Raw genomic sequence first — 12,317 nt, forward strand, 5'->3', positions numbered from 1 at the left:
CTCCCAACTCTTATACTTGATGCTCTGATCAATAAAGGAAAGCATATCAAATGCTGCTTTCATAATCCTATCTACCTAAACTCTATTTTGAAGGAACTACAAACCTGCACTCCAAGGTCTTTGTTCAGCAACACTCCCCATGACCTTGCCATTGTGTATAAGTCCTGCCCTGATTTGCCTTTCCAAAATGTAGCACCTCTCATTTACCTAATATTAAACTCAATCTGTGACATTTGCTCTGGACATGGAAGATAAGGAGAAACTGGTGTCCTGCTTTGTGGACAGTCATCTGGAGGTCCTGATGGACAAGATGCAGAGGAGGGATGCCCTCTTCCCCCAAGAGCACCAGTCTCTGCCAGCCTGGTCTAAGGTTTCTAGCCTGATCAGTACTGTTTCCATGGTTGAGGAATACTCAGAAATACCACAAAGGACAGTGACCTTCTGTACTCAAAGGGTTGGTGCCACAATATCCTCTCTGCTGCATTAAATTGACTCTGCTATTGCATCTGGTTCATGTTCTACCATGCTCATAATTGCTAGCAGTGTCTGATCAGCTTTCATACCCAATACACTCTATGACTTGCCTCCACAGCCTTCTGTGGCAATGAGCTCCACTGGTTCCCCACCCTCTGGCCGGAAACAAATTTCTCTATCTTTTTAAATGGTGGTCCTTTCACTCTGAGGCTGTGCCCTTAGTTCCTAGTCTCTCCTACTAGAGGAAATATCTTCTCATGTCCACACTATCCCGGCCTCTCCGTATTCTGAAAGCCCCCACTCATCCCTCTAAACGTCAGAATACAGACCTGGATTCCTCAACCACTCTACATTTGACAAGCCCTTTATCCCTGGGATCATTCTCGTAAATCTCCTATAAAGCTGTCACATTCTTCCTCAGAATATGTGGTTCAAAACCACACAATATTCCAAATATGGTCTGGCCAGAGTCTTGCAGCCTCAGCAGTACATCATCTTTGTATTCCAGCCCTCTTTGAAATGAATGCTAACATCGCAGTTTGCTTTGAAATACAGTATGACCAGAAGTAAATACTGTAGGAAATATTTACAAGGATGTTGCCAGGATTGGAGGGTTTGAGCTATAGGGAGAGCCTGAATAGGCTGGGGGCATTTTCCCTGAAAGCTCAGGTGACCTAATAGAGGTTTATCAAATCATGAAGGGAATGGATGAGGTGAATGGTCTTTTCCAAGGGTTGGAGAGTCCAGAGGTAAAGGGCATAGGTTTAAGGTGAGGGGAAAGATTTAAAAGGGACGTAAGAGCAACCATTTTCATGCAGAGGGTGGTGTGTGTATGTGTTGAACTGCCAGAAGAAGTGGTGGAGGCTAGTACAATTACAACATTGAAGAGGTATATGAATACAAAAGGTTTAGAAGGATATGGGCCAAATGCTGGCAAATAGGATAGATTAATTTAGGGTGAGTTGGACCGAAGGGTCTGTTCCCATGCTCTACATCTGACTCTGACCCACTGGTGCATTTGATCAAGATTCCCTTGTACTGTGGTAACCTTCTTAGCTGTCTACTTCACCAATTTTAGGGTCATCTGTAATCATACCTCCAATGTTTGCATCCAAATCATTTTTATATAAATGACAAGCAGTGGACTCAGCACTGATCCTTGTGGGACACACTGGTCACAGGCCTCCAGTCTAAAAAGTGACCCTCTGCTACCCTCGGTCTTCTACCTTTTGAGCCACTTCTGTATCTAAGTGGCTAGCTCTCTCTATTCCATGACATTGAACCAGTCTACTATAGATCATGTCCACTGCTTGGCACTAATCCTAAGTGTGTTGTAGTAAAAGTCAGGTTAGTGAGACACTATTTACCACACAGCCATGTTGACTATCCATAATCAGTCCTTGCCTTTCCAAATACATGTGAATCCTGTCCCTTGGGATTCCTTCCAACAACTAAACTACCATTGATTTGATTTTTGTCATCTGGCCAGTCTGTAGTTCCCTGGCCTTACCTTGCCTCTTTTTAAAATAGTGGCACCATGTTCGCCACCTCCAGTCTTTCTGCATCTCTCCTGCAGCTTTCAATGATGAGAATATCTCAGCTAGAGACCTGAGATCGCTTCCCACCGAGTTCTTGGGCACACCTGATTAGGTCCCTGGGATTTATCCATCTTTTTTGTTTTAAGACATTCGGCACCATCTCTGAAATATAAACATTTAAAGATGTTGCTAATTTCTCCGTGTTGTGTATATTCCTACCCCACAGTAAACACTGCAAAATACTTGTTTAATGTCCTCTTTATTTCCTGTGGTTCCATAATAGGCTGCTTTGCCGATCTTTTGAGGGACCCTATCCTCTCTTGGTTAACTCGTTTTGTCCTTCATGTATCATAAATCCTTTTTTTTTTTTGGATTCTCCTTAACCCTACTTGCCCAAGCTATCTCTTGTCCCCCTTTTTTTTTTTGCCCTCCTGATTTCCCTCTTAAGACTCCTACTGCCTTATACTCTCCTAAGAATTCACCCAATCTTTGTCTATACATGACATATGCTTTCTTTTATTTTCCCCTTGGCTAAAGCCTCAATTTCTCTAGTCGTCCAGCATTATCCACACCTAATGGCCTTGCCTTTATCCCAAACAACAAGAATATATTATCCCTGGACTTTCGTTATCTCCTTTTTTTTTTTAAAAAGGCTTCCCATTTTCTAGTCATCTCTTTACCTGCAAATATCTGCCACTATATCTGAAAGTTCTTGCCTAATACTGTCAATTGGCCTACCTCCAATTCAGAACTTCCACTTTTAGATCCAGTCTATCCTTTCCTATCACTGTTTTGAAACTAATAGAATTATGGTTGCTGGATCCAAAATGCTTCCTGTACTGGCACCTTAGTCACTTGCCCTGTCTTATTTCCCAAGAATAGATCAAGCTTTGTACCTTCTCTCATAGGTACATCCATATACTGAATCAGAATTTTCTTGTACCTAATTAACGCATTCTTCTCCATCTAAATCCTTAACACTATGGCAGTCCCGGTCTGTTGGAAAGCTTAATATCCCCTACCATCCCCTACCATCACCCACCTTTATTAGTTTTTCAGATAACTGAGATCTCCTTACAAGTTTTGTTTTCTCAATTTCCTGTCCGTAAGGGGTCTGTAATCCCAGTAAGGTGATTGTCCCTTTCTTATTTCTCAGTTCCACCCAAATAATTTCTATGAATGTATTCCCAGGAATATCCTCCCTACATACAGCAATGATGTTATCACTAATCAGCTGCCGCTCCCCCTTGCCCCCTCTGTTTCCTTCCTATAGCATCAGTATCCTGAAACATACAGCTGCCCATCTTGTCCATCCCTGTAATTGCTATGATATCCCAGTCTCCTTTTCCTAAACATGCCCTGAGCTCATTTGCCTTTCCTGTTAAGCCTCTTGCATTGAAATAAATGCAGTTTAGCTTATTCTATGCTTTTGTTTGTTTGACTTGCTCCCTTTCCCAACTGACCTCCTTCCTTGCTATATCCTTGGATTCCACCCACCACTAGCTTAATTCCTCCTGAGCAGCTCTGGCAAGTCTTCCTGTCAGTATATTAGTGCCCTTCCAACTCTCAGGTCATGTCTACCCCAGAGATTCCAGTGCTCCCAAAATGTGAACCCTTCCCCCCTGCACCAGCTCCTCAGCCACACATTCATCTGCTTTATTCTCCTATTCTTACTGTTACTAGCTAATAGTACCAGGAGTTATCCAGATATTAGTACCCTCGAGGACCTTTTTTTTAAAATTCCTGTTGAACTTTCTCTCCTCAATCTCATTATTTTCCCTTCCTATGTCATTAGAACTAACATGACGACAACACCCTACTTGTTGACCTCCCCCTTTTTTTTTTTGAGAATATTCTGCACCCTCTGCAAGATATCTTTGATCCTGGCACCAGGGAGGCAATATACCATTCTGATGTCTTGAGTTGGTTGCAGAAACATATGTCTGTGCTTCTGTTTAGAGTTTCCTATCACAATCTGTCACTTGGAACCTGATGTTTCCAATAACATGGAAACTCTACCAATTTGCCAATTCTGACAGGAAGAACATATCACTCTACTGAAGGCCATCTTTGCTTCTTAACAACCTACACACCTGGAAAGTCGCAGTCTCACTGCTCTTAAAAAAAACTGCTCCAAGCTACCTTAGTATCTAGGCCTCTACTAAATTTTTAAAAGTATCAAACAAGACAGACTCTACTCACTTTTGTAAAACTATAATAGCAAGGGTACACTTAAGCTATTCAGTGAGTGAGCTCACAGCTAAATGGTTTCTGTAACGTCACCTGTGAATTTCACTTAATTTTCCTGATACCTGGAAATACTTCTACAGCACAGGTAGTAGATGAGCAGGTTGATTGCTGGGTCAGGCAGCAGTGTAGCTTTGTCTGTTTGCGTCACTTACCATGTAGTCTCTGCCTTTGTCTTTTTTTAAAGTGCTGTTGTTTTAATCTTTCCCCAAAGTTCCAAAACAGCACAACAGTTTAAAACAATTACTTCTAGAATTTGAGGAAATCTGCTCCAATGCTGAAAATGAGTAGCTTTCAGAGCCACAATTTTTTTTTTTTTTCCCCCCTGTCCTCCATCCTGGATTATTTAGAGGGCTTCATGTTGATTTTTTTTTTTTGTAGACTTGAAGGATTATGGGCAACTGAATAGTTCTGTAAAAAGTCAATAACAGGACATGGCAAACTTGGAATGAAGTACTTAGCTGCTTGTCTTGTACTAATTGGTCAGAGGAGATAACATTTTACAACTGTTGGCTTTCACTTACAGTTTTGATTAATGTTTGATCAATTTGCTCTAGGAGCCTTCCAGCTTAGTCCTGGTGTTGAATTCATAACAAAGTTTTGCAGCATTGTGAAAATTGAGCAGTGTCTGGTAGGAACTGCGAGAGTATGCTAGAGAAGCTTTTGAGTTAGCACTGCTGCCTCCATCACCAGAGATCCAGGTTTGGTTTCAGTCTCTGGCAATGATCTGTGTGGAGTTTGCAGATTCTGCTTGTTTGTGGGTTTCCTTCAGGTGCTCTAGTTTCCTCCTACAATGCAAAGATGTGCAGATTGGTTGGATTAGCCATGCTAACCTTTTTTTTAGTAAAAAGGCATGTGCAGGCTAAGTGGGTTCGCCTGGTGGGATACTCTTCACAGCATTGTGCAGACCTGATGGGCCAAATAGCCTCTGTGCACTGCATAGGGTTCTAAGGTTCCAGAAGCAAACTGACATGTTTGACATGCATCTGAAAATGCAGAAAGTTGAGTCAACAGCCATCTAAGCATTGCATACCTTTTTATCCTTATTTACCACTTGAAGAACTAACCACTGGCTAAATTATTTTTCAAAGTAATTTCCTTTTATCCACTTGTGTGAATAGCTGTTGTAGGTTTTTTTTAAAAAGGTTGTTACTTGGATATTTTACCTTGCTTAAGTAAGTCTGTGTTTTCGAACAGATCTGTTTCATTGAAGGAATCTTTTTTTTTTGGATCTTTACTTTGAGCCTCCTGTAGCTGCAATAGCTAATTGGTCTTTTTGGTAACTGTTGAATTACTTAATGGTTTGGAGTGGAGCAGTGAAACTCTCTATTTTGCATTTCTCCAGTTTGTCAGAGCAATTTTTAAGGTAATTGGTAAGAGGCCTTGATATTATGGAAACGTTTTCCGAGCATGTTGCAGTTTTGAGGTCCTGCCTCAAAGGATGGTGATGCAGATGTAGTAGTAATTTCAAAAAGTAACCTTGATGGAAGAGAGAAGTGGGACTGTTTGAAATGCTTTTTCTCGAGTGAAAGTGTGATTGACCAAATGTTTGACTGCAGTACTAAAACTAGCCTCAATCCAAATCCTGTAAAGTTTATTGCAGTCACGTTAACTAGATTTAAAGAATGGAGTTACTGTGTTTTTGTTAACATACCCTAGCTTCAGTGTATAGGATGTATGCAACAACATTTAACAACTCTCACTTATGTATAAAATGAGAAAATGTTTTCACGTAGTTTTTTTTTCTGCTTTTGGCTTCTGTAGTGAAGGTATCTGGGACCCTGAGAAATGGCATGCATCTTTGTATCCCAGCTCGGGCAGGAGTTCGCCTTTGGATGGAACAAAGAAGGATTTAGCTTCCGATCCAGACAGGACAGTTCTCAAGCGAAGAATGGCAGGTGACTCTGTCATGCGTTTTTTGCTTTTTGGGCAAGATTTTATTTTCAAGTCTATAATCCTAGAAGTTGTAGGTGGCTTGTAAGGGGACTGATGTGTTTAAGTTCACCAGTGTCCAAAGATGGTAATTAACTTTATTGCTACTATATTGGCATCAAGCTCTTGCCCTAAACAGAGGGTGACTTAACTCCCCAGCCAGCCCCTGGCATTGAATACTTGGCACTTTATTTTTTGCATATGATGAATCTTGGGAGCTCTTCCTTTTTTTTTAAAAAAAGAACCTGAATGGCAACTTGACAGGTGAGGCATCATAATTGGCAAGCTAGTTGCTGGACAGGAAATAGAGAGCCTGCATCAATGCTATTGAGACAATACTAATAGTGGGGGGACTTGCAGGAAGTGGTGTTTTTGTGCATCTATAGCCCCATCCCCATGGATTGTTTTGAAATGTGTTATAGAATGGTGGTTTTGTTAAATCCAGAGGCACTGGTCATTGGCCTTCGGGCAGGAAAACTGCTGTAGTCTAAATGTGACTCCAGACCGATAGCTCTCTGGCATGAGCCTCCTTCATGAATAAAGATGAGCAATAAATGCTGACCTTTTAATGGTAACTTTCAAATCCCATGAACCAGTATTAGTTCTGGAAAGTTAGTGAAGTATTGTTTTGGTTTTGTTTTGGTGTTTGTATTCTAAAAGTTTTCAAATATCAGTGTTGTCACCAGTCCTTTCTTCCTTGGCAGTTTCATTTTATATCATGTACTTAAGATACTATAAGAGAAAAAGCAAATACTGAAATGCTTAAGTGGTCATGGATTTCTTTTACTGCTTTCAGCAATTTGTAATATGTTGCACTGGGTGTTTTTAAATTTGAGCTATTTTCCCCCTTGTGATCTTTTTGAGTTGGATAGCATCAAAAAGTGTCTATATATTTAAAAGAAACTGCACATCACATGATTGTGTAGCAAACACTGGCTGTGTTTTTGCAAAGTTTATTGTCACTACCCATCAGGGAAAGTGCACTGATACTTGAGGCCTACTCACCCCCAGGATCATCTCTCAAATTGGAGATTGAATCAAATAACACACTTCCCAGTTTTCTGATCTGATCAAATCCACTTATCAAAACACAAACCAGATATGTGGTAATGAAGTACTTGGTGCAGCACAGGAATTGGCCCTCTATCTAAAGCTGCCACCTGTTTTCTAAGTCTGTATCCCACAGCTCCCTGCCCATTCATCAATCTGTTTAGATGCATCTTAAATGATGCTATAGTGCCCACCTCCCACCCTCTCTGGCAATGTGTTCAGACACTTGCCACCCTCTGCACTTTTTTAAAAAAAAATGTTCCACTCTAATCTCCCTTAAACTTCCCCTCTAACTTTGAACTAATGACCCCTAGTAATTGACTCCTCCACTTTATTTTTTTTTGGGGGGGCCAGAGAAAGAGTTTCTTGCTATCCACCCTGTCAATACCTCTCCTTTTTTTTTTTTTTGTAGACCTCCAATCAGGTCAACCCTCAACCTCCATCCTTCTAATGAAGACAATCCTAATCAACTCCAGCACTCTTCATAGCTAGTGCCCTCCGTACCAGGTAACATCCTGGTGAGCCTCCTCCGCACCCTCTCCAAAGCCTCCAGCTGCTTTTGGTAATGTGACCAAAACTGTGCACAGTATTCCAAATGTGGCCAAACCAAAGTCCTGTACAACTGTAACATGAATTGCCAACCCTTGTACTCAATACCCCGTCTGATTAAGGAAAGCATGCTGTTTGCTGCCTTGATTACTCTATAGATCTGCGTGGCCATCTTCAGGGTACAATGGGCCTGAATACCCAGATCCCTCTACATCAATTTTCCCCAGTTTTTTTACTGTGTAGTTTACTTTTGAATTGATCTTCCAAAATGTACCACCTTGTATTTGCCCAGATTGAACTCCTTCTGCCATATTTCAGTCCAGTTCACAATTTATCTATATTCTGCTGCAGTCTCTGCTACCCCACTAGATAAGGCAACACTGTTTAGTGGCATGAGTCCATAGGATTAAATTTGGTGTTCTTATCATCTTTCCACGTTCTTTTCAGTTCTATCCTGCATATACTGTACTTTGGCATGCTGATTTGTCTCCCAATCATTGGTTAGTGATAGCAGCTTACAGGTAAATGGTGAGTGAGAACTTGTAGCATGTAATTCTGAGATTGTTACCTTTTTTTTGTCTACAGGAACAGTGTCTGTTTATGTGCAGTATATCTACCTACACAGGATCTGATTTGATCTTATCATTGAGCATTCCTGTAAACACCTGTTAACCTGATCTGTCATAACTGGGTTTATATTGTCTCATTGAAGTGAGGTGGACACAAATGCTGTTGACTTGCATGAGGGATACTTGTGGCGAATTAGAATTTTCTGGCTACAAGCCAAAGGAACAAGAGGGAGGCTGACCAAATGGCCAAAGCTTTTTATGTAGACATGGTTCCCCAATTCCCAAACTGAATAGTCTAACAATACTATTTATTCCTTCAATGTATTTTAATTATATTGATTTCCTATATTGAAATGTATTTTGGGTTCCACATTTACCGTGGCAGTTAGTGGAAATCTGCAGTATTAAACCAGTCTCAATATTGACTGACATGAAGCTACTGTTTAAACACTAATCTGGTTCACAATCTCTTAGGCATTTGTGTGCAGTCTTCTCTGGTCTGCCTTTCCTAGATTTATAGGAATATGATTGACATTTTACTGTCTGGCAACAAATGCTGGCCTTGCTAAGCATGCCCATCTTGTGGAAGATAAAGTCATAAGATTTCTGATGGTGCCAGAATTTAATCTGCAACTGAGGTCTCTTTTTTTTTTCTCTAATTTGAGTTGCTCACCTGGCGCTGTGGCCAATGATTATCATCCTTGTGCTTGTACGCTTTCCAAAACCAAAAGTCAAGTTTGCACTTGCAAGCAGTTGATGTGTGTGCACTAGATTTCTCTCTTCCACCCCCTCCTCTGTTCCACCCCCACCCCTGCTTCCGTTCCTCATTCCTTTGTCTGTTGAACCAATGCACTTCTTGTTTTAATAAATTATCAATGCTCTGCAGTTTTTTTTCATGTTTTGTGCTGCATAAATGTTCATGTGCCTAATTTAGAAATCAACTTGGGATTGACATTAGAGTGTGCCACTAGCAAATTAGTGAGCAGTATCCAGTTCAGTTATGGGAATTGTGCTGCTGTGGACCTTTTTTGATCATGTCAGAATTTTCGTAACCTTGAGGGTTATCACTTTTTTGAACATCTGTTTGGATCTACTGCATTTGTTCTTAGCCTGTTTTTAATAAAAAAAACTGAGTCACTAAAGCATGCCTGTATCTGTTTGTTTTGTTGACTAAGATTTTAACTAAGTTTTTTTATTTCTTGACTTGAAAAATATTAGCTTCATCTATGATGGTAGCATTCAGTAATTGCATCCTTTAATTGAAGTTGTATAGTGTGCTGATGCTCAAATAGACAACCAAGTTACCCCTTCAATTAATGGCCTGTTATGGACTTGTTGTTTGGAGGATTATGATATTGACACTCATCTCGAGGGTTTTTTTTAAACTTGAGGATTGCGAGTGTTTGTGGCAGTGGTCTACTGATGTGACAAGTTGGAGAAATAGAAAATGATCCTTTTTCAGCAGCATGTTCTTTGAGTCCTGGATCCTTGATGTATAACTTACAATCATTTTATTTCTGTCTAGATCCACGTGAGCGAATCAAAGAAGAAGACATTGATGTTGTGCTCAGTCCACAGCGCCGGAGTTTTGGCGGAGGCTGTCATGTGATTAGCACGTCAAACTCCCGGAGATCTGGAAGCCCACTGGAAAATAAAGAAAATGAGAATTCTCGTGGATTGGGGGCCCAGCGGAGAATTGGCAGTGGACGGATAATTGCATCAAGAACTTTTGATCGAGATGGCAGAGAGAAAGAGTTGCGTGACAGAGATGTGCGCGAGGGGAGAGATTACAAGGAGAAACGCTTTCGGGTTAGATTTGATCACACATTTCACTTGACCTTTTGTGTAATCTTGTGTAACAAGTCAATAGTAGCCATTGGCTGAAAATGTAGTTTGAGTAATAAGTCTAAATTCACTTAACTGATTTTCTTTCTCCCATCTGGGTAGTACTAAAGCAGGAACTTGGGTGTGACACAATGGATGTATTTAAGTGAGACTACTGCCTTTGTCAAAAAGGATGTCTGAGGACATGTTGTTAGAATGGTAACCAACTGGCTAGTCAAAGTCCTAAAATCACATGGAAGCTACTAATTGTACAATTGTTGCCAACATTGAGACAAAAGTCATTTTTCAGAAACTACACTGTTAGCATCATGTAGCAGCCTCAAAGTAGCTTTGGACATGTTGTGAACTGAAAGCTAACCACTCAAGGGCTTTCACTTTTCTGATGCTGCTCATGAATTGACACAACTGAAAGCTGAATAGTTTTGCACTCTACATTGCCACTTAATCCAGCAAAATACCTTTCGCTTATTGACTAATCAGTCTAGTGTCCTCCATTTGGAACTTTGCACAGCAAACTTTTTATTAACCAGCACTTGTGACCAAGTGTGTGGTTGACCAAATATTCCAGAGAGGTTCATTTTATAATCCATCTAAAAATACATTAATAGAAACTTAATGTATGGTGTATAAACATCACTTATACTTTGTTTGCAGCATAAATCATAATCTAACTTGTCTTAGAACTTAGTGGTGGAGAGCCTTATCACATCCTTCCCTGAGTACTTGATCTTGTGGAGATCATGATCATATAGTAAACTTCTGGTATTTCAGGTATATAATTTTTTTTGCCAGTTTGAAGTGCTGGTTCTTTTTAGGTGCCAGTTAAATTAAAGCTTGTATTATTTCATTTAAATTCCCTCCATTTGTTTTAAAGGATGGTAGCCCATTGAACTTTGGTTCCCCAATGACAAATGAGAGCATGGAATTAAAATACTGATTTGCTGTGATGTTTCTAAATACTCTGAGCATTGTTGCTCTTATTCCTCCAAAAACACAATTTTAAATCCAGGGAACATGTTCCCTTTTTTTTATTTTTGCAGAGGGAGTATGGTGATGGCAAACGTATTTTTGGTGAACGAAGGCGATGTGATTCATACACCGAAGAGGAGCCAGAATGGTTCTCTGCTGGTCCCACTAGTCAGTCAGAAACAATTGAACTGACTGGCTTTGATGATAAAGTACTATTGGAGGATCCAAGACGGCCAAAGCGATGGAGGAAACGATCAGATACTCTTAAAGAAGGTAGGGTTTTGTTTGTTTTTTTTTTTTGTTTAATTATGGAATTTTCTTTTGATAGAAATGAATATTCAGTAGAGCTAACCTGCCTTTCTGAAACTTGGAAAAAGTGGTGAGAGTTGATTTGTAATGCAAGCAGTTCAATTTCCACCTTTTATTGAAATGAAAAAGTATCTGAGAAACTAGATGGAAGTGGACTTTATTTAAAAAGAAGGGACTAGGTTGGGGGGCCTATAAACAACTAAATTGATCATGTTTATACCTGGGTAGAAGAGATGGCTTCAGTTCTGAGGCTACAGAACTTCTTCCCAGGGTTAGTTGCTGAGGTGGAATCTGGCCATTTTCAAGACTGGATGCAAGGATGAAGTACACTTTCTGGAGTTAAATTTGCTTGTAATTAGGGGATGTGTATCACATCATATAATAAATCCTGAATAACTGATTCTGCTGAATGAATTGACAATAAAGTATAATCTGATCATTGTAGGCACAGAATGCAATGGTGATGGTCAAGAGACAGATACAACCTCTACAGTTCCTGCAACAGAAGCTGACCAAGAAGTTCCTCAGGAAGCAGTTCTACCAGAGCAAACACCAGGGGATTTTGACTTCAATGAATTTTTTAATATGGAAAAGAGTGTACCTGGACTGGCTTTGGTGAGAAGACACTTCTGGTGATTTTGGGTGTGGTGGTAAGGGAAAGAGGTGCAATGATATTTCGATCCCCAGAAGCTAACCATTGTTTAGACAATGGTTCACTGCAGAAGCAGACCCTGGGTAATACTGGTCACATTTGTAATACCATCCTGTATGTTGCCATCTCCAAATCTTAGCAAGTGCTGCTGTCTGGTATTTGAATTCACATTTCCTTCCACTT

At 40.3% G+C, this 12,317-nt stretch overlaps 1 protein-coding gene across 3 annotated transcripts in view; it reads left to right on the forward strand.

The window, feature by feature from the left end:
- Window positions 1–12,317, forward strand: part of eif4enif1 (eukaryotic translation initiation factor 4E nuclear import factor 1) — a 54,385-nt gene that overhangs the window by 13,689 nt on the left and 28,379 nt on the right. For all 3 annotated transcript variants that reach the window (XM_088000205.1, XM_043716121.2, XM_043716123.2), the window contains exons 4-7: window positions 6,024–6,157; window positions 9,885–10,168; window positions 11,245–11,446; window positions 11,928–12,097. In XM_088000205.1, the coding sequence (XP_087856331.1) occupies window positions 6,024–6,157; window positions 9,885–10,168; window positions 11,245–11,446; window positions 11,928–12,097 (790 nt within the window). The remainder of the gene's footprint in view (window positions 1–6,023; window positions 6,158–9,884; window positions 10,169–11,244; window positions 11,447–11,927; window positions 12,098–12,317) is intronic.

This window comes from Chiloscyllium plagiosum, unplaced genomic scaffold (genome assembly GCF_037043375.1).
Source record: "Chiloscyllium plagiosum isolate Xiang-an unplaced genomic scaffold, Cpla_swu_hap1 HiC_scaffold_24, whole genome shotgun sequence".
Taxonomy (NCBI): Eukaryota; Metazoa; Chordata; class Chondrichthyes; order Orectolobiformes; family Hemiscylliidae; genus Chiloscyllium; species Chiloscyllium plagiosum.